This window comes from Euprymna scolopes, chromosome 32 (assembly GCF_053919585.1).
Source record: "Euprymna scolopes isolate OS-2025 chromosome 32, ASM5391958v1, whole genome shotgun sequence".
In the NCBI taxonomy this organism is placed as follows: domain Eukaryota; kingdom Metazoa; phylum Mollusca; class Cephalopoda; order Sepiida; family Sepiolidae; genus Euprymna; species Euprymna scolopes.
This window is the reverse complement of record NC_136513.1, coordinates 48,517,183-48,541,157: the sequence shown is the minus strand read 5'-3', so window position 1 is coordinate 48,541,157 and position 23,975 is coordinate 48,517,183. Positions and strand designations below refer to the sequence as shown.

At 31.6% G+C, this 23,975-nt stretch overlaps 1 protein-coding gene across 2 annotated transcripts in view; it reads right to left on the bottom strand.

Moving 5' to 3' along the window:
- Positions 1-23,975, bottom strand: part of LOC145256325 (uncharacterized) — a 153,715-nt gene that overhangs the window by 47,847 nt on the left and 81,893 nt on the right. For both annotated transcript variants that reach the window (XR_013863975.1, XM_080115081.1), the window contains exons 4-8: positions 12,767-12,865; positions 8,688-8,770; positions 6,419-6,503; positions 3,358-3,476; positions 3,120-3,216 (exon numbers count right to left, since the gene is read on the bottom strand). Coding sequence is in view for 1 of the 2 variants with exons in the window: in XM_080115081.1 (XP_079971207.1) it covers positions 3,120-3,216; positions 3,358-3,476; positions 6,419-6,503; positions 8,688-8,770; positions 12,767-12,865 (483 nt within the window). In the remaining variant the exon portion in view is untranslated. The remainder of the gene's footprint in view (positions 1-3,119; positions 3,217-3,357; positions 3,477-6,418; positions 6,504-8,687; positions 8,771-12,766; positions 12,866-23,975) is intronic.

The following is a 23,975-nucleotide window of genomic DNA, read 5'->3' as shown; positions in this document are numbered from 1 at the left end:
ACTTGAATTTCCAGCATCCAGGAACTACAACAATGCAGGGGTGAAATTTTGCTGCTTGTCAGGAGTATGTACGTTGAAGGGAGTATAAGTGCTATCAGTTCATCAGAGCACATTCCATTAAAATACTTGTAAAACAGACACAGGTATGCAACATTGTGACGATATGACAGAGGTTGGAGCTGGGTCGATAGGGCAGGATCTATTATATTTGAGACTCCTTTTTGGACCCTGTACAAGAGGGAGAGTGATGGTAGATGCTCCAGCCTAGATGTGACAACAAAACTCCATACATGGGTGAATTGTGACTTTGTACAGATATAGGATGCTCTCTGATGTAAGTAATTTTCTAGCATGGTAGAAGGAGCCCACCTTCTTTGCAGCTGTCTTCACAGTGTCCTCAATGTATTTGTTCAAATTCATGTTGCCTGTAAATGTTAGGCCAGGGAGATTGAAAGATGGGTTCTCAGGTTAGAGTTATTTGCCATAGCAATTGGTGGCTGTCCTGTCTACAGGTCAGATGCAGTTGTCTCCCTTAAAATCTTCTGTTTGGAACACAGACTTACCGACCTTTAATCAGCTCTTATTAAAAAAAAAAAGTGATTTTTCCTCCTTACTTCCTATTCCGCTAGTCTTCCCTTCTTTTTGTTACCAAGCAGATACCATGCTTCTTTCTTTCAATCCATTTCATCTAATTATGGCGGCGACTATGGTAGGTGTTTCTTCATTTATTCTTTAGGACAATATTTTGTTTACCTTATCATGCAATGTGACATTTCATGTAGGATTTCCTTACGAACTTAATCGGTTTTTCAATTTCTGTGACTTTCATCTTCCTACTTCACTAGTTTGTTGTTTTCACTTTCTCAAACAAATCATTTTGTTTTTCTTCCAGTTTTTACAAAATTTCTCTGCAAATATACCTGTAGACTACACTAGTCTAAAGAGGTTTTTTTTTATTTTGAGAAAATGTTTATGTGAAGCACGCGTACTCAGTGTGCATGTGCCGGCCGTACAGTGGCTGACAAAGTTTTAGTAGGTGTTAAAGGAAAGAGTCTTGAGAAAGTCTTGAAATAAAATAAAGACAAAATGTTGATAAATATATAAATTTTGATTTTTTCTTTTTCAAATACACACATTAGCCAAAATATTGGTCTTAATTGCATGAAAGATTAACTGAAATGCATGCTGATGGATTAAAAAATTTTAATTTTAGCTATTTCAGTTTTGAAATGAATAAATATTCAACAGCAAATAAAAATATTTAAAGTGCTTTCACTAAAGTTACATAGATGCAAGAGAAAAAAAACGTGTGCCGAGTTGAACTTTGTTAATAAAGAATGTATTAAAACTGGTCGTAAAATTGAGAGTAAATATCTCCACTTATACAACAGAATTTTAATGGGGGGTTTTTCCCCTAAGACAATGGGTACTGTTAGATGGCTAACAAATTCAGAAAATACTAATTTTTTTTTTTTATTTAAAAGAGAAATAAGTTTAAACCCAAAAGTTATCTCCATTGCTTCAAAAAGATTTTGAAGCTGAGTTATATGCCCCTGCATTCTGAATAAATGGCAAACATCCAATGGTGGTTTGTTCGGTTACAGATAATCAGATTCCTTCTCATTTCAAAATAATTCCTTTTTGGTTGTGATTTATATAATTATTTTTTTTTTTTTTTTTGTTAATTTGCTTGACATCATTTTCATCCAATTATTTCTACATATCTCCTATCACTCACAAAATCCACTTTTTAACAGATACCCACTATGGATAGTCCATAGTCAAGCAAAGGCTGCACAATCACTAAATACACATCTCCTGAACCGGCATTGTATAAAGTCAGAAACAAGTCTAGGATAATTGAAATTAATGCTGGGAGAAGCAGAGAAACACTGGTGTTATTTTGGAAGAGTTTTCCTTCTAAACTAGTCACACTACCATGGTTTGAGAATCTAGTCTACCATAATATTTAATTCATATCTGGAGATAGGGTAATAGTCAGCTAACATGCTTCCTAACTTTTGGTGTGTCTGCTACCAGAAGCGGTAACATGGTAAATCAGTTCCTTTGCATTTTTCTCTCATGTCTATATCTATCCTGTGCATGTACTCTTTTTTCTGGTGGTTCTTTTTGTATTTGATAATCATTGAAAATAGTTTTAGTTTTATTTAAATTAAGAATTATTGAAAAATTTTTTTTTTCCTTTTAAAGAATTGAAAACACTTTGCGATTTTTTCTTTTTTTTTTTTTTTAAAGAATTATTGAAAACATGCGTAAAAATCTTTTTAAGTAATGAACTATTTATTTTATAAGGCAATACCAGCCACAAAACTGCATCACCAAAGCAGTAATGAAAGACCTATTAGGAAAAACTTCAAACACTTATATTTTTCAATAATGTCCTTCCCTTACATTTTATTTCAATAAATCGCTTCACAATACAAATACTGAAGAACAATAAAAGTTAAGGAACTAATTTATCTTGTCACCACTTCTGGTAGCAGACACCGGAAGTCAGGAAGTACGTTAGCGGACTATAACTGGAGATAAAATATATGAAGTTGCGCGTTTCTTAAAGGAAATAAAAGAATTCTTGTCCAAAATTGCCTCCATATTAAAAAAAATAAAAATCTGTATCATGATAAAATGAAAATATATTCTAAAAGTCACATAAATTGATCAACTAGTTTTATTTTTATAAAGAAAATCATTAACCGATTAATGGTAATTGATAGGCATTAAAACATAAGTTTGAATTATTGCTGAGTTATCTCCTGTTTTTTTTTTTGTTTTTTTAAATGGTTTTCAAAATTGTGGACAAGACAATCACTACTTGGCTACTCATAAAATTTGATTTTCCATTTTAAAAATAAAACTACTGGATCAATTTACATGATTATGGGAACATTTTTGTTTCATCATGGGTACATACATCAGATTTTTTTAATTTTTATTATAGAGGGAATTCTATACACAAACCCAATTAATGTAGTAATCCTGACAGTATGTTGAGCACATGGTTCATGCTTGTAAGGATTACACAACACTATTTCTACACAAGATGAATTTAAAAAAGAGAATATAAGAAATCAGTTGAAAAGTGGAAAAGAAAAACTCACTGGACGTAATCGTCATCTCTCATGCCATATTGTTGTGCACATTGGTTGAGCATTTTTAGTTGGTCGGGCGTAAGTGCGTCAACATCTAACGTCACATCTAAAATATTAGAAAAGAAAAGGTTGGGGTTTTTGTCATTTTTATTCCATTTTGCTTTTGGAACTTTGAATGAAAACCAATAACTATTGTGGTATTCATAATAGTCAAAAAAAAAAAAAAGAAAAAAAAAAGTATGCTTACCTAAATCTGCTGTTTCAACATCTGTATCACTACTATCCTCTTCCTCTTCTTCCTTCAGAATAGGACAAGGATTGCCATCATCATAAGTAAAACCAATGGCAGCTTTCTTTTCGGCTAATCTGCAACGTAAAATTACTTATTCAGATACAAAACTATTTGCAAGTGAATTTTATCAAAATTAATTGTCTCAAAATTATGTGTAACACAATAAAAATTATCACTGTTGTTGACTTAAAAATGACTTCTTTTTTTTTTAAGATATTAAGTTGAAATTATTTTACGGTAAGAAGTATTAATGCAATAATATTGATGCCGACCCCCACCCCAAAGTTAAGAATTAATAGGGAAAAGAAAAAAAAAAAAAAAATGAACTAAATTTATCAGCAGAACAAAGGTTATAGGAAATAGGGTTGGTGGAAATACAATGGAGAAAAAGTTGTTCACTAAAGTAGTTTAAACAGGATTGTTATTCGGGCTGTGGCTTTATATGTTGCCCAGTAGAAGCATGACAGATCAAAAAAATTGTTAAAAAAAAAAAAAAAACCCTCAAAAACAAGTTAAAATACAGTCCCTGGAAAATAGCAGACACTGGCAGCCATGGCCCAAATATAATAATCTGGCTTTCACTGTCTGGCATTTTTTTTTTCCAGTGGCAGCTAGTGGAAGCCATTGTCTGTGATTGTCGGCACTGTTGGTTACTGTCGATTACTGTTAGTTTGGGGAGATAATCTACAGGTACTGGCTAATTATAAAGAAAGCATTTATTAATTCCTTAGAATGAGCGAAAAAAAAGAGGTAGAAAACTGCCTTCTACCAATGACAGCACCTTTCAAGTCTGACAGCATTTTTCTTCTCAGTATATTGCACACATTTCTTTCTAAAAGTAGCTCTACCACATTATATAAATAATAAAATACTCTACAAGAAGTAACAGTGGTAAAAAACAAATATATAACAAAATTTAATCGTCAACAGGAATACAAATCAAATAAAGCATCATTAAAGTCTTGATAATTGCTCCATAATTGAAAAGTTTTTTAAAGGCCGTTTTGGGGTGGGGAGTAGTGGCGTATCAGTATTTTGTGCATATTTACATTCTCAAACCAATGTTGTGTTTACATTTTGAGTGTTCGTCCGAGCAAGGAAAGAGCAATAAGTGGTTGTTTACATTTTATGGTAGTTCCGTGTGTGCAAAAAGAGTTAGCAATGCATGTTTAAATATCAATAATTCTAAAACCTTTTGTTAAATCTCACCGCAGCAAAATTTTTAGGGTTCCAGTATTTAATGTTTAAGTTTTAAACGATTATCAAGACTTCAAAGATGCTGCATATGTATTTTAGTAGAATTGCATCATGTGTTGAAGTTGATGTAATTTTATATGCTCGTGCAATTACCGAGTGTTAAAAGACGTTATGTATATTTAGTTTTTACTTATGCAGTAAGGCTGTTTAAATGTATTATTTTTTGTTTGGTGTTAAATGACACCAGGTTACTTTGGTCTTTTTTTTTTTTTTTTTTTTTTTACGACGTAACTTTCCATATACAAACAAAACATGTATTTTTGTTCATTAATTTAAAGAAACAAAACTTTTATAAAAAAAAAAAAAAAAAAAAAAAAAGTTGCCAATATAAAGAAATAAATAAAAACAGTGAAGTTTATGAATTTTTTACGGTAGGTTAGTTTGTTTTGATGAACACAAAGAAAGGAGAATGTAAAAGAACAGCTTTCGAAATAAACACCCCCAACCTTGGAAGCTGTTCTTAATATTGGGAGGTTGGAGGTGTTTATACTATGCTGGGTTATGCTGTAAAAAAGTTTCTTTTAAGGTAGTTTAACATATTAGACAAAATAAATAAGTAGATTATCATTTGTTCTTAAACGATGCCGTGTGATGTCGTAAAAAAATAGCAAAATAACGTTTCATACACAAACAAAATCCCAAATATATGTAGTCGCTAAATCAAAGAAAAAAAAATTTTTTAAAAACATTTGCCAATAAAATGAAATAAAACCAGTAAAGTTTATGAATTCAACACCATAATGTAATGTTTCAAAGTGTTCATTTAGAATGATGCAATTCTGGAATAAAAGAATGAAGTGCAACCAATCAGAGGAAGCGGATTTTCCTGACAGGAGACTTTATTATTTTTTTTATTCTAATACAAGGAAGTTAATGGTATATTTGTACGAGCCAGTTAAGAGCGGTGTAAGTCTAGAATATGTGGAAAATGTAGACTTTTTCCCGGTGTTGACTGCTGGTGGTGGTAGAACTAAATATAGAGAAAAATAGGTACTCCTTCCTATAAAGATGTTGTGATTGTGATGGTGTTGCTCCTAGGATGTAACATAGTATTTTATTATCCCGATTGAATGTGTCTGCAAACGTGTTTGAAAGTTATATAAGGTAGTGGCTATTAGCCTAGATGTATTGAACTTACATGTGGCATATTGTTGTCGCAAACCTACAATGCTTTGGTCCAAAGGGGAATTTCTGCAGTCATTTTAGTATATATGGAGATGTAAAGTAAACTTGTTTTTTTTTTTGTTTTTTTTTTCCCCCCAAGAACATTTTTTTTTTTTTTTTTAATTAAGACAGCCAGGATATTCCTTTAGGATTAGGTAGACTTTACTACGGTTGCATCAGACGATGTCTAAAGTAAGTTGAGAAGAGAGTGGATGTGGAAGAAACTTTGCCAACCAGGTAGATTTTCAATATGTGATTTAAGATGGAGACAACAGAATCATTACCAAATTGTTGTCTCACAGACTCTAAAAGATAACTGTCGAGAAGCTCCCGACTGGTCCTATTAATTTTGTTTTATTTTATTTTTTTTTTTTCAATAGCCCCCCCTCCCAATCTTCTGCTCTTTTGATGCACATTGATCAGCGTCTTACGTCTCAGATTACAGTCAACCACGAGCGCATGACATGTTCTGAGCAAAGCCAAGCGAACAGTTAGTTACGTCTGGTTCAAATTCTGCAAAAGTTAAAAAAAAAAAAAAAAAATTAAAAAATCCAGTTTAAAAATTTTTAATTTAAAAAAAATTGTGAAAACTTACTTTTTCTTTTCTTCATCTGACGTTTTACGAATTGGTCCAAATTGTTCATCAAGATAGATTTGTTGGAGACATTGCTCTTCTGTTACTGTAGAGAGAAATGGGAGAAAAAAATGTTTTAAATAAAAATGAGTAAAGTTATTTTCAAATTTCTGCCATGTCTACGCTTATGACTGCATGCATATATAAGAGTAGATCAACGTTTCACTTTTTATGAATATCAAATACGTCCGAGCAGAAAAAGATATTAATCAGTAGTGAGTATGAACATCAAAAATTGCTGAGCAATTAGTTTTAAAAATTGTCCAATAAGAAACAGTGGGGAGGGGGGACCTTCCTTTTAAAACTTTTGTATAAATATTTTCAAAACTATAAAGCTTGAAATTCTGAAAATTGCTGCGTCAATTGCCGCACCAATCTTGTAAAAATGTGTCTAACTTGTGGAAAATAACTAAAAAAATTTATTCAAAAACTACCATCATTTTCCCATCCAGTTTCATTTTTTTTTTTTTTTTTTTTTTTTGCATACTTAGTATAAAATATAAATATTTTCAGAACTATAAGGGCAATGAGAATCTGAAAATTGGAATGTCGATTGCAGCACTAGTCTTAAGATTTGTATTGAAAATATTGAATAACTTTTAAGTTATTTATTTAAAAGAAAAATAAAACAATTCTTCTTTGAAAATTGTTATTGGATTCTTTTTTTTTATGGATGTCAATCACGAACATGTAGTGCTGCAATCGACATTCTAATTTTCAGATTCTCATTGCCCTTATAGTTCTGAAAATATTTATCTTTTATACCAAGTATGCATAAAAAAAAAAAAAAAAAAAAAAAAAAAATGAAACTGGATGGGAAAATGATGGTAGTTTTTTAATAAATTTTTTTTTAGTTATTTGCCGGGGGGGGGGGGCATCCCTTCCCCAAGAAATAAATAAATAAAAACAACTTTTCTTTCAATCAAAATAGCAAGGAAAAAAAAATGAGCCATGACAGGCAGGCTTACACATGAAATACTAAAGAGGGAAAGAAGGGAAAAAGTTATGGTTAAATGCTTTTGCCCACAGGACTACAAGTGCTTATGACATAACGTTGAAAATAAGCTTTTTAAACAGTTTTAGTTTGATACATTTGTGTGACTTGCAAAAACAAGGACGCAAAAAATGGCCATCGTTCTTCCAAAATGTGGTCCAGTTGACTAACACAGAATTAATCTTTCTCATTTTCACATATTATGCATCCGAGGTATTGCTCTTTCGGATGGTACCGGTTTCAACCTGGTCGGATGCGGATGACAAAAGTTTTTAGCAGACATACAAACACACAACTTCCCTTTACATAATTGACTAGCATGGACACCTGGCATTGCCCAAGTAGACATAAAGTCCAGTTTGGACACAGCTGCTATACTAAGAATATTGAGCACTTTCATCAATACACAAAAGAACGGTAAGCCTGCTCATTACATTAAAATGTACAGGATTCCATCTTTAGTGAATATAAAAGATTTAGTTCTTATCCAGAATTTCACTATATTAAAAGAAAAATGTACCCATGACTAAACAAAAATATCATATTCCAAAAATCATAAATTAATCAAATGGTTTTACTTTTAGAAAAACTCATTTTAAAGTGATTCATGTTAATTCGTAGGCATTACAATATAAATCTAATGTCTAATCACCTGCAGAAAACGTACCATTGTCGTTTTCATTTCAAGAACAGAAAGTCTTTGTCTGCATTTCTTTTCTCTAACGCAGCCTGTCAGACTTAGTTGTAATGATACCTACTATATCTAAATTTAAAGTCAATAAGGACAAATATTCAGATGAAATATCTTGCCCTTTCATTTATTTTTTGCAAATTCATTGAAAAGAATTATATATACATTATATATATATATATATACACACACACACACACAATTGTTATCAAAGAATATATCTTTAACAAAGCAAAACTTACTAAAATAAGAAAAGCTCAACACTATTAAGAGCAAACAACTATATTAAATGAAAGATGAGGAATAAAACTTATATAACTTTATTATATCGTCATAATTCTGGCTCTTTTTTTCTGATGAGAAATGTTTAGCTTCAAAATGACATGGTCGAAAGAACTTTTTTTTTTTTTCTTAATTTTCCCCTTTTATTTTTCCTTATTCTGATAAAATAATACAGTTTTATATAACTTATTCCTCAGCTTTCGTTTAATTTTATATATATATATATATATATACACACACACACACACACTGAAATTACTTACATGCGGCACATTCATTCTCCACTAATGTTCGATATCTTTCATAAGAGCATTTGCGGTCTTCTTCTTCCTCTTCTTTTGTCATTCTTAAAGATAAAAAAAAAACAATTTTAAGTAGAAAAAATTTAATTTTTTTTTAAAAAAGGAACATGTTTTTAAAATGAAATAATTTGCCCCAACCCTCTTCTACCCGCCTTTATAGCTTGGAAAAAAATTAAAAAGTTATAAATACACCAAGCCACAAAGAAAAAGAAAACAATCGCTCCTGATGATAATCAGATACACCGATAGAAAGTGCTAGAGAAGAATATGGTCGAACAACAACCTTCGAGCACCATTCTATTTAAGTTACCTTTTCTGTTCTCGGTCAATGAAGAAATCCTTTAGGACAGACAATTTTTATTTCTATCCAGAGTGCCCTGTTTTGGGGGAACTGGATTTTCCTCTACATTAAAACCTGACCTTGTGTCTAACTGTCTAACTCTGCCCTCATGGGGATGCAAGTAAATAGGTTATTCTATTATTATTATTATTTATTTATTATAATAGTAGGTTATACTACTATTCTGGTAAAAAATGTCACTGTTTGAAAATTTATATGGAGCCGAAAATGTTACAGGTTAGTCAGGAGAACCGGACGCAACTCATTTTGTGGTCTCGGATGTCAGCGTCTACAACCATTTGTTTAAGATAGATATTGTCTTGTTTACACTGCAGACATAACATACAAGTTAACAACAATTAACACGAAGTAGTGCGATGGGGTCAGCAGGTAATGCATTGTTCATATTAACTGCACTACAAAAACTTTGAAATTTCATAAAATGCAAACTTTTATGAGAAACATTTTATTTAGAAATCTGCCTAATGATTTCATTCTAATATGGAATATTGAAATGAGAGCATACTTTTAATGTTTTAATTAAAAAAAAAAAAGTATGTGAAATTTGTAAGATTAAAATAATTGTGATGCATGTGAAAAAATCACACCTTACATGCATTCTCTGTCAGGGGTTCACAACCTGGAGTGTGAGACGATATTCCAGGGAGTGCAAGAAAAGTTTAGATACAAAATCGGTTTTATGTTTATTTTTTCTTTTACAATGTACTTTTTGCTATCACTTTAATGTGAAGAATTGTCATTAAGTGTCTATTGGTATTTAATTGCTTCCCCACGAGAGCAACATGTATACATGGTTGTTTTTATTGTGGAGGGAAAACGCTCCCAAAAAGGGTTGCTCTGGCAGTAGGCAAAAATAAAAATTGCCTTAGTGTTAGATAACATGGCTAAAAGTTAAATTAGTTATTAATCTGTTTACCTATTTATTTATCTATCTATCCATTGATATTGTTAAAATAGTTTAGATTGGGAGTTATTTATTGTTTAGTGTAAGATGTTTACATAAATTAGCCAAGTTAAATAAACAAAATGACCTCCGGCAGTTGCGTATGTGACAGAGGTTTTTGATGGCATAACGGAACTGACAGGTCAAGAGGTCAGAAGATTAGATTGAGGAGTTTGAGTTTGGTCACGAAAGTGAACAGATGTATTCAAGTCTAGGAAGCGGGGCTAGAAAGAGCAAGCATGTAGACACATAATGCAGAGTCCTTGTGAAGACCATTGAGACAGCTGAAATAAATTTATATTAATATAAAGTGTTATTCTGTGGTTTCACCAAAGAAGAAATAACAGGTGTCTCAATCGGTTATGGTATTGGTCATTGCATGTTTCATCACAGAGCCCAGCAGTGAAGACAGAAGAACACCCAGAGAAACAAAAGGTATGAAGCATGCACATTCTTCTTATAAAATATATCTTTATGTAAATATGAACTGCAATATATCCGCATGGCTATACTAGACTCAATTTACATGTTTATATCATCCTCTCTTGTACAACATTTACGTTTGTTTGGTGCCGTTTGGAGAACAATATATCACCATTATACAACACGACTCAATTTGCATATTATTTCATCCTCTCCTGGATACCCCACAATACAACATTAGTATAGAAGGGTTTTCCTTACATTGATGAAGGACAAATTAACTTTAGTGTCTATTAAATACATGGCTGAACAGATTTCATCCAACCATAGATTTAGCCACGAGTTCAGAAATTTTAAGAGATGCGAGGTTTAAGGGAAATTTGAGGGATGCAAGAAAGAAAAAAGAAAAAGTTTGAAAACCACTGCTCTGCATACTTATAATCTATTCACAGACTTCCATTACAATTGACTTGACAAAATTTTACAAATCCGTCAAGGGTTCCCAACGAAAAAATGTGACAAATGGGCAGACAAGACTTTCAGGATCAGAATATTCTAAATTATCCAATATTTCATTGTTACATAATCATATTAATGTAAACATGATTTACATTAAAACTCAATAAGAATTCAATCAATAGAGATTGAATCAACAACTCCGATAAACAATTTTTTAGATTCAACATCCTTGAATAAGAATACATAGTAGGATTAGTTCTAGTGTTATGCTTATGAAAAATAGGCTGCTAAGAGTGATTTCATAAAAAATTTAAGTCAATACTACTCTCAGGTCCACTCTAATATGGAGTAGTAGTACATGTCTAACGTATAAATCGTATGTATGGTTTCCATAAAATAATCCAACCCTAATTGACAAGCCATAAAAAAAACAACACCCAATCAACTAGTGGAGTTGATACAAATAATGAATTGCTCACTGCTGTGCTGTGTTTGCAGTGAAACTGGTTATCCTAATCAAGCTGTTAAAGACAGATATCCGGGAGAGCAAAGTGAACCATGCCCAATTATGTAAATGATTTGATTTTTTTTGACCAATGACAATTGAACCTGATATAAGCTTATTTAATTAGTTCAATAACTAATTTGTCAATCAGCTTTCATCATTCTTTATTTAAGATGGAACGCTTTGGTTTTCAGTAGGTTCTATTCACTAACCCGTGGGAGTCAGAAATACTCTCATCCAGTTAGTTTTTTTGGTTTTGCCCAGAATTCTCCCTATATCATATTTTTTTAAAAAATTGTGTAAATTGATGCAATAGTTTTATTTTCAAATAAAATAAAATGTTATGAGTATTTGAGAAGTGACTGTCTCACTTACCATTGTAGAGGGATAAAAAAAAAAAAGGAGGAGGGTAGGGATAACTCAACAATTCATATTAAATGTATGTTGTAATGCCTACAAATTCCCATTAATCACTTAAAAATGATTTTCTTTATAAAAATAAAATTACTTAATCAATTTACATTTTTTTTTATATATAGAAAGAATTTTAAACAAGAACAGTTTTATTTATTACATTAACCAAATACTAAAATCTTTCTAGGTTTATCGTTTCTGGGCAGAATCATAACTGTTTTATGCTGTTTTGTCATTCTACATCCTTCACGTCTCATATACGTCCATGTTGAATAAGCATAAACAGCAGATATATAAATAAATTTAAATATATATACATATTACAACATAGATATATATATAAATTTAAATATATATACATATTACAACATAGATATATAAATAAATTTAAATATCTATACATATTACAACATAGATATATAAATAAATTTAAATATATATGCGTATTACAACATAGATATATAAATAAATTTAAATATATATGCATATTACAACATAGATATATAAATAAATTTAAATATATATGCATATTACAACATAGATATATAAATAAATTTAAATATATATACATATTACAACATAGATATATAAATAAATTTAAATATCTATACATATTACAACATAGATATATAAATAAATTTAAATATATATGCATATTACAACATAGATATATAAATAAATTTAAATATATATACATATTACAACATAGATATATAAATAAATTTAAATATATATACATATTACAACATAGATATATAAATAAATTTAAATATATATACATATTACAACATAGATATATAAATAAATTTAAATATATATGCATATTACAACATAGATATATAAATAAATTTAAATATCTATACATATTACAACATAGATATATAAATAAATTTAAATATATATACACATATTACAACATGCAAAAATATACTTACGGCAAAGGGGGAGCAGATTTATATTCAGGTATTTGATCAAGATGAGCTCTTACATCAAAACGGTCAATCATATTATCAGTCTGACCTTGCCATGGCATCCTGCAATTAAAAATAATTTTATATAAATTTCAAAGAATAAATGTTCAATACGCATAAAATGTCCGCACGACTAACTTACAAAAAAATTATTCTGTAATTTTTAATCCACACATATTTTGGTTTGTTGTGTCAACAAAATTGACTCATGACAACCAGTTCAACATTGGACAATATTATTTGATTGAAAAAAAAAAAAAAAAAAAAAAAAAAAAAATTGTTTTTTCATTAGTACAATTTACAATTATTTATTTTCATAAAAAAAAAAATTTTTTGACACTATTGAAAACCATAACTTTAAAGTTTTTGTTTTTTTTTGTTTAAGCAAAATACATTTCCATTAAAATTCAAATAAAAATAATAGGTTCATTATATTCTGTGATCATTATTTGATAAATACTGAAAATTTCATAAAAATTGGCTCATTTCCTGATTTTTTTGTGAATTTTTAAGTAAAAGGAAAGGTCAAAATGTTTATATATTTTGGGCTTTGGCTATTCATTTTGCACGGCGTACAGACTTAAAATGATATAATTAAAAAATTGATTTGTCAACTATCGCTTAATAACAAGCACCTTTTTTCTTTTTTTTTTTTTTTGAACTAAATTGTTAAGTGAAAGTACAGTTTTTTTTTTCTTAGATAACTTTCTTTTTTTTTTTCAAGAAAACTGGCAGTAAACATTTTTGTCAACATAAGTTGTATTTTTTTTTTTTATAAGAAAAGATTAATGATTTTTATAAAAACCATAAATTATAAGGTGAAAGTACAGGGAAAAAAAAAATTCAAGAAAATTTAAATTTTTTGTCAGCAAATGTTAAAAAATAACCCCCCCCCCTCCAAAACAATTATAAAAATGTTGATTTAGTGTTTCACCATTTGAACAACGCTCAGCATAATCCGGTGATTGCCGGTCGAGCCCAAGCTATAATTGATGGAAAATCCTAAGGATCTGGGGGTCAAATTTTGCAAGAGTAACCAAAAATACAGATGGCCATAGATTACTGAGAACCCATAGCCCAGCAGCCAAGGTTAATTTCGGTTGTTCACTTGTGTCCTAGTTGAGTTTTGATTGATAAGAATTTATTTGACGATTGCTGCTGCTTCTGAGCCTCATCGTTGAGTGAGCTTGAGTTCTTCCTAATATCCTGAAGTTTGACAGGCGCCTGGCTCCCACAGAGACTTCTGATTGGTTGAAGTTGGATTTTGATAATCAACCAAACTAAGTATTTAACCAATTAAAATTGAGTATTGTTACAGAAATTGTTTTTCTGCTTTTACTGATTTTGCTTTTGTCACTGCATGCTGCTAATTTGTTATCTTTTGTTGACTTGGAAAAGGATCTTATCAATTAAGTGTTTAGTATCAGTTTAGGAGAAAACTTAAATCGGGATGAGATCTTGGCAATGATTCTGTAACAGGTAAAAAAATGCTAATTCAAAAAATGCTTAGCAGTAATCATTGCACATTTCATTTGCTCTATATTTTTTAAAAACTGCTTTAATAAAAATACTATCTTATTGGTTTAAAAATTTTAGGTGTGGGGAATAGTGATGGCTTATTAGTTTTTGTTCAGTTTAGATTTCATTTTTATGGAGCTAATTCAAATCGAAAAAATCCTAAGAAACTGTATTCACTTATTTAAAATCATAGTTAAGAAAACCAGATTTATAAAGAACTAGCAGTTCAACCCGGCTTTGCTCGGGCCCTATGTACTGTTCATAACTTGCCCTACGTGTGAACACACTTTATGGAGATTTCAAATGTTTAGACCAAAATTTGTCTGAGTAATTTGATAGAGACTGCAGAGGTCATTTTTTTTTTTTTTTTTAAACTTTAACACCAATTTTGACCATTAACATTTATTATTTTGGTTTCAAATCAAAATACAAAGTTTCACCCATGTCCAAGTTACCTACATCTAAAATTTCAAGTCTTTAACCCCAAAATTGACGGAAGAATTTGGTAGAGCCCATAAAGGTCAACTCTTTCAACTTTGATCTTTTGGCAGCCAAATTTTTGCCCCAAAACTGATTGAAATGCTTGCTGCATGTCTGAATACCTGTTATGTATAAATTTCAAATATTTAGACCCAAAATTGGCTGAGTAGTTTGCTAGACATCGCAAAGGTAAAATCTTTTGAACTTTGACTCCTTGGCAGCTCAAATTTTTAACCCAAACCAATTAAAAAGCTTGCCCTATGTCTGAATACCCTTTAAGTAAAATTTCAAATGTTTAGACCAGAAATTAGCTGAGTAATATGGTAAAGACTGCAGGTTAAATTTTAAAAAAAAAAAAAACTTAGACTCCAATTTTGACCCCCTAACATTTGTTTTTGGGCTCAAATCAAATTAAAAAAGTTTGATCCATGTTCAAGTAACCTACATTTAAAATTTCAAGAGTTTAAACCCAAAATTGGCGGAGGAGTTTGATAGTTTTCAAAGGTCAAATCGAACTTTGACCCCTTGACAGCCAAATTTCTGGCTGAACCAGATTAAAAAGATTTTCCCAAATCTCAATACTCCTTATGTCAAATCTCGAGTCTCTAGACCAAAAATTGACAGAATTATTTTGTAAGGAAATGTACACTGACACACACAGACATTTTCACTTTTATAGATATATAGATAATTTAAAAAAAAATAAAATTATACAAAAAAGGAAAAGGCAAATAACCTTCAATACAGATTGTTTTTTTACAATTTCTTTCAATTCTACTTTAAATTTTCAAACGTTTCTCTGCTTTCACCACAAAATACTATCATGTCTGAACGTGATCTCGCTACTTTGTACAAATGTCTAAACATGCATTATAATGCAATTTTTGTTCATATCTTTTCTGCATCCTATATTTGTTTTTTTATACTTAAAAAAACTTATGTACATATTTTTTAAATCATCAGTTGTGCACATATTTTAGATGTCCAAAGTGTACAACTATTGAAGATTAATTTTCAAACATAACTTTTCAAAAAAAAAATAATTAGAAAAAAGAAGTTTTAAAACAGTGCTGCAAAATCAAAGAATTTTTTACAAAAATATTTTCTTCCTCTTATTGTGGTTGAAACATTACTTGCTAAAACTTGGATTAGTCAATCTGCTATTTTATGTTGGGGAGTCAATGTTAAAAGGAGGAAGGAGGGAGAGAAGGTAATATATTGAAGGTCAAATTATTTCTATTTGTGGCTTCCTCTCTCTTCCTCCCTTAATTACTCTTATTTCATCAACAGCTCAAAATAAATACAATACTCATTCTTAAGCTTAGTAGAATCCAAAAAGATAACTAAACTATCGGTCATTGTTGCAAAATTGTATTTGATTAAATTACAGTGAAAGCTTCAACCAATCGTATTGAAAAACAAAATGAATAATTAATCAAATTTTTTAATACAATGTTTTTTAAATAACTATTCTCTTTAGGCAAAGATTTTGTTTTCTTTGAGACTTGAACGTTAACAGAGGACATGATGAACATGATAATAGCCAGGGCAAAAATATACTGGAACATCTAAATCTCGCAAATTGTGCAGCTAAAAAGTAAAGCTATAAAGTTGTTCAGAAAGTACTGGCAAATTTTCGAAATCAGTTTAAAAAAGTTGATTTAGAGAACACGTCACCTGATAAACAAATACAGAATAAGATTTACAAAACTCTTCTTATATAATAGTAGTCTCCCTTGCTTATTTATAATGACGTCAAAAGGAGGACAGTGTAAAAAAAAAAGATACTACTACCTCAACTGTTCTACATCTACTAACCCAGGAACTCATTCTTTCAACATGACCATAGCAAAGAAGTCTCCTGTTCAGCATGTATCTTTTACTGTTCAGATTTAATCTTCCTTTGGAATCATCAGATCGAAGTCTATTTTTAACATACATTCATTGTATCGTTATCGTATCATTTCTCTTGACGCAATACACGTGTCATTTTTCACTGGCCAAGTTTTACTTCTTTGCATCATGCGTCAGATTCTTCCCTTGCTATGAAAATGTGGATGATAAATCTTATAGATTAACAATATTTATTAATATGCTTACAACTGAAAGAAGAATTCACTTTTATAATGAGGATATTAATTGAAATGCACTGTGCGATGCACGTTCATTGAAATTATCTGAAATTGAATGCAACTCTTCTCAAAATGTTTGAGCTAAGCAAAAGAGTTGCTTTTAATTTATTTAACAAATATTTTCATATTTACTTTTCAACATGAATCTGTTTCCATGTAACACTTCCCTTTGAGCTTTTTATCACGATACATGTTTTTAATTTGCACAATTTTGTACGTTTCTCTTGTGAGAAGTTTGAGCGGCTGGACAAACAGCATTCATTAGTAAACTGACTTTTCCTTTCAATAAAGCCAGTAAACTACTGTTAGAGGCATTTGGGTTCGGAGGAGCTCTATAACTTCCAAAGAATATCACTAGGAGGTCTGGAGTAGTTCCAACTTCTTGTTCACCATGCAGTTTGAGCTATATGTTTTTCTGTTAATGCCACTTAATACATGTCCACGTGGAGTGAGATGAAGATAAAGTCCGAAAACGTATCAAACAAATTAAACCGAATTGCTTTTTACAATAACAGCGACAAATTTTCTGAGATTGAAAATCTATTTTAAACATTGCAGAAACAGCATTTGATTTCTTCTATCTTTTTTTTTTTTTTTTTTTTGTGTCGAATTTGAATGACGTATTGTTGGTGCTGTAGTTTTTGCCTTTTTCGGGATTATAAAATCCTTCATTACAAAATCCCCCATTATAAATGTAATCAAAGCATTTTTAACACTTCTTAACTAGACAAAAGCACAAAAAAATGAGCCCCAGCACAACTCCAGCAAGCACTTGCAAGGACAATTCCAATGCCCCATTCCATTCAGATATAATTACCAATGCTGTTTTAAATTCTAGATTCTGATACAATTACAGACTCCAATTCTTTTCAAATTTCTATTAGGTTTGTATTTAAGTTCTTGCTATTTTTTAAATCTACATTTTTTAAAAGTAAAATAAGAACTAACAACTATGTGTCGAAAGTGGACATTTTTTTTTCAACTTAACATTGCATTTGATTTGAAAATAAATTGAACCAAAACCAAAATAAATAAAATAAATTTTCAAAAGACAATATATTTAAAAACAGCAAGAACTTAGTCACCAACCCAATATTTTGTTCAAAAGTTTTTGTTTTTTTTAATTTTCACGTTACCATAAAAACTTTAAAGTGTGGATATATTTTACAAGCACTTGTGAGGGGCGTACTCTACACAAACAGATATCTCTAATTATTATCTAATCCTTTTCTTCATAACTGATTGAAAATGGTGATGTGATAAACTTGTGACATTTACGTTTTTCACTTGTGCCATTTTTTTTTTTTTTATCCATTCATGTCCTTTTACCTGTGACATTTCTTCCTTTTAATCAGGTTTTAAACTAAAAACCAAAAAAAATTGTTTTAGAAATCGGAAACTTGGCTCAAATTTTTCGAATTCTGATTAATTGTCCCAACACTAATCTGAATCCTGTGCTGATTGAAATTTTTTTTTTTTTTTTTTTACATGGGTGTCACCACTTATCAAGGCCCGAAGGCCACTCAGGGATAAGGGTTATTGTGTGTACAGTAATCAATGAGATAGTATTGTAGTAATCCTTAGTATTGGGGGTTTTGATAGAGTGTCTTACTTAAGGGGGCGGTTCATCAGAAGTTTGTTTATGTTGGACTTGAAGACATCCAAGTTGTAGTCAGGTGGGAAACAGGCAAGCGGCAGAGAGTTCCACTGGCGTGCAGTTCTAAGAAGCTTTGCTCATGGAATCTACGTTTGGATTTAGGCAGAGATAAAGAGTGGGGAAAATTATTGACAGTAGTTTCAGCCAGACGAGTGTTTCTCGTGAAAGATTGGCGAGGGGGGACGGGGGATTGGAGCTCAGATGAGCACCTGCCATGGAAATAGCGATAAAACAAAGACAGGCTTGCAACGTCTCTTCTGTGGGAGAGAGGTTGCAGGGAAGAGAAAAGGGCATCCCCACTAAACCACGAAGTCTATTTTGTACTCTGTCAAAGCAGGATAGGCTGTTTTTAGCAGCTCCTGCCCAGATGTGGCAGCAGTACTCCATCCTTGGACGTACTTGGCTTTTATAAAGATAGAAAATTGCATCAGTAGTGAGATATCTTCTGGAGCGGTAGAAGGATCCCACCATTTTCCCAGCGTCCCTGGCAACAGATTTGATGTACGTGTTCCATTTTAGATCAGGAGTAAAGGTCAAACCCAGAAGCTTGTCAAAATATGGAGCCTCTCCAAGACGAGAACCATCCATTTCAATTGATGCTAGATGGAGATCAGAGCGTTGATGTAAAGATAGAAGCTTGGTTTTGGATGCATTAAAAGTGACCAGCCACCTCTTCCCCATTGTACCACATGCTCAAGATCAGAGGAGAGAGAATTAAAGAGAACTTTGTCATTTACAGCCTTTGATGTGTTGCCATAGTCGTGTCATCAGCATAGATGTCAACGAATGATTTAAGTATGTGTTTTGGGAGATCATTGATGTAGATCAGGAAGAGAGTTGGACCCAGGATGGACCCCTGAGGGACTCCAGCATTAATACTATTGGCCTCTGATTTCTGCCCATCAACAACTACTCTAATGAACCTATCAGAGAGAAATGATTTAATGATTGAGAAAACATTTCCAGTAATACCGTAGCTGGAAATCTTGTGAAGTAGGCCCTTATGCCAAACCTTATCGAAGGCTTTCGATAATTCAAGAGCAATTTCCCTGGAAAGGAAACCTTTGTCAAGAAATTCACTAATCCTGTGTGATATAACCGTTAGCACATCTGCTGTAGATCTTGCAGAGTGGAAACCATATTGCGTATCACTAAGGTTGTTTCTGTTGAGGTGGTTGACTACTTTATTTAATATGGATTCCAACAACTTACTTATGACACACAGGAGACTTATTGGTCTGTACTGAGAGGGAGATGACTTTTCACCTGAATTCTTAAATACAGGGCATACTGATGAGGTTTTCCAGGGTGTTGGAAAACACTTCTCCTTAAGGCAACGCTTACAGTTTTGTAAGTATGGAGGCAAGTTCTGATTGAAGCTTTTTCAACACTATAACTGGAATGCCATCAGGGCCAGTTGCTTTACTGGAATCAAGGTTCTTGATTAGCTTGGCGACCTCACGCACAGATATTTGTATGTTGCATAGCATGTTGTTTGTTATAGGAGGAAATACAGGGAGTTGATGGTCATTGTCGCATAGGGTAGAATTAGCTGCAACGTTCTTGGCAAATAGTCTGGCCTTGTCTGATGCTAATGAGATGACCTCAGGTCCATTGATGATAGTTGGGATAGAACGCACACTTGTGTTCAAGATCCTGTTTGCTATTTGCCAGAACTGGTGGGAACCAAGCCGCTGCTCAGCTACTTTGGATTTAACAGACTGAGCGTATAGCTCTCTTGCATGTTTTATTACTCTTTTACAGTGGTTGCTGGCAGTCCTGAAAGCAACTTTTGTCTCAGTACATCTATTACATTGGTAGCTATGGATAAAGTGATTTCTGTGCGCGATGGCAGCAGCACATTTAAGGGAGAACTATGGCTGGCTGTTAGGTTTTTGTTGGAATTTTTTCGATGGTATGAATCAGTCTATGCCTATAATTAACCATTCGGTCAGGTCTGATACTTTGAAATCTTCCACATTCACAATTTACCAGAGTGGCAAAGGAATGTTGTTAGTATCGTTTTGTCAATTGCATCAAATGTTGAAAACGCCAAGTGGCCTGCTCGTATATCATGCACACACGCTAGAGGGGAAAAAAATGTGGCGCATTGGTCAAAACAATTAAATTAAATTAGGAAGAAGAAAGTTTGGAAAACCAGCTGACATGTTGACTGCAACACCGTTTTCTAGAAATACATTGGTGCGGACCATCAAAAATGTTTTGTAAATTTTGCGTAATACTTGAAGCTATTTTATGCCAGAAATGCACTTTTTCCATAATTTTAAGGTTTTAGCATCAGTATGTCGATCAAGTCACTACTACTAACTCCGACACGTGTACATGCAAAATGGATACCAACAACAAGAGATTGAAACATTCTTAGGAGGCATCTTACTGTGGATTGGATGCATTGGAAACGTTCCATTTCATCATGTTAGAGCAATAGTCCACAGTACAAGAAGCCTGTTTCTTCTAAAATTAGTCAAAATAAATTTGAATCACTTCTAAATTGTTTCCGATTCTTCAACAAGAAATCATAGAAGGAAATAAACTAGAAAAAATACAACCCTTATTAGATTGTTTCATTAGAAATTGCAAGTACGAAAATGTTGCTGTTGATGAAACCCTGGAGAGGAAGATTAAAAATTTTGTCAAGTTAAATACTGAATAAAACTTATCAAACTGTTTCCTGAAAGGGTTTACATACAATCCATTCATCTTTTAAGGAAAGTTAGAATTAGCTGAAAGGTAGGTAAGGATTAGATAAGAAAATTTGTGTCTACAATGATTGTTTGCAGTCTTGGTAACGAAAAGGAAACTGTCAACAAATATTGTTAATACATCATCATTGCAAACTGCCATGTCAACATATATTGTTGACATGGCAGTCAACATGTTAAAGATAAAGTCCTAAAGTAGCCTCTTTCTCTTCAACAAGTTTACAGTGTTGCAATATTCCCTTTTGTTTTCTTCATTAGTAAATGTAAAGCAAAAGTTGAGGAGTAGGTTTAGTAGTTCACAAGGGAAGGGCAAAGAAAACATGGGAAAAAGAGATAAAAATCGGTATAGAATAAATAAAGACCTAGCCAGAGTTACTTTAGTTCATTTCTACAAGTCATCCATGTAAATGAGATGTTAAACCGAATATGCCAATTCCAATCTTTTTTTTATGTTAATAGACAGAAAGTTGAGTAAAAGCGATAGAGTCAGATGATCACTTGAGTTCATTGCAATTATTAAAATATATAGGGAAAAATTGATTTACTGAGAAAACAGGTATTTTCCTAGTTCATAGATGTCCAGATATGTTATTGATTTTGGACATTAATAAGACATCAGGATGTGTGTCTCAAGCAACTGGAATTTCAGTTGAAACGAAAGAAAGGTTGCACCTACACTCAACTGGGAATTTGTCGCTATTCAAAGCAAAATTCATGTCATTTGTGAACTTTCGAAACGTTACATCTATGGTTTGTTACAGTTCCTCACAAAAATTTTTTTTTTTCTGAGGTGACGTGAATATAAGAATTCAAGGTTCTCAGCCAATCATATCTTAGGTAATAAACATACAGTGTTAGTTATGCAAACTGGAGAAAAGAATCCCTTGAACAGTACTCTAGCAGAAGCTTCTTATTGGTGGGATTATAGATGTTATTCATGCTCTGCATTTCAGTAGTTTGGCCATGTACAGCATGCCACCTCCTGCATATCAACTCGATAATATGCATGGAAACCCCAGGTACGGGGGAGCGTAGTAGATCAAAGAAGATTTGGTTTGAGTGAGTACAAAGTAACTTTAGTGCTTGCAACATAAGTAGTATCAACCTTTTGTATTGTACTGCATGGAGAACAGGCGGAAGACGACGTTTGGTGTTTTCCGCCCTAAAGTCTGACATTTAAAGCAACTTAAATAGCAAAACATCAAAATGAAAGACATTTTTGAAAAACAAAAATGTCTTTCATTCCAACTTGTCTGCCCACAACCTGTCGCACACAACACAGCAAAGGAGCCTGATTATGGATAGAGAAAACACTTCTCTGGTTGAAAGTAGAGAAGAATCAACTACTTGAAGTTCTTGATTAGCTGTATTAAAATTCTATGGATCATATATTCAAAATGCATTCAGCCCTCATGGAATAGGATCATATTTTGTTGTGAATCACCCAGAATATACGACACTGATGAACTTCCACAGCACATGCAGCCATATTTTGTGCCACGATAGATTCACATTAGTTCAAAATAACAATCACAGATTGGTCATTCTTGAATTATGTTAATCTTATAAGATGCCATAATTTACATTTGATAATATTTAAAATTAAAAAAAAAAAAAAAAAAAAAAAAAATACTTATTTGTATCTTGAACAAGCAAAAATCAAGAATTTAACTTTTCCATTAATCCATGAGGATGACCCAAACAAATTCAAAGCTTAAATTCATTAATATAAATTTGACATTAGAAATTTGTAAAGCCAATACAATGCAGTTTTTGTTTTTTAAATATTTTACAATTTTAAATCAACTTAGTTTCAATGTAGGCCTTCATCATGCATAGAAAGTTTCTTTTTTTTTTTTCTTTTCTTGTAGCCATGGTGTCAAAGTTTGTGTGGTTTTAAATGGTGGTGTTTTTGTTTTTGTTTTTTTTCCTTAAAAATAAATAAATCTAATTTAACAATGTTTACCAAATTTTAATTTAGAAAAAGACGGCATGTCAAGCTAGATTTTTTTTTTTTTTCTTATAGTAAAATAAGATTGTCTGACAAGTATTTTAATACAAGCAATCGCTAAGGTGGAGAAATCACAAACCGTAACACTTAGTAAAAATTAAAATTGCTTCAGTCTAGAAGTATTTCTCCTCCAGGAGAAGGAAGAAAAAAAACGATACCACACCGCTTCTGGCAGAATAGCTAAGGATTTCTTTCATTTTTTTTATTTTGTACATTCCATGGCGCCATCTTTTATTTCTTAGAAAAAATTTTACTTTTAAAAAAATAATTCAATGAAGGATTATATTAAAAACAACTTTTTTTTTTTGCAATAAATTCAATTGTAGGTCATGAAATCTTGAAATTTAAATAGCATAAATATTTTTTTTTTTACTTAAATTTATAAATAAGATAAGGGTACTTCTGCAGTTTACCAACCATGCTGGCCTAAAAACACAATCTTATCAGGAGGAAGAAGGAGGCTTTGTTAACAGTTCTGTATTTTCATCTAACAATTTATTAAACAGATAGCATAAAATTAAATTTAATTTGAAAATCCTATTGGGAGGAGGGGAAAATTTTTTTAAAAATGGTGCAGTCCATAAACTGTAGAAGTACCAAATTAAGAAACCGAGGTGCATAAAATTTCTTTTGTAAAAAAAAAAAAAAAAAA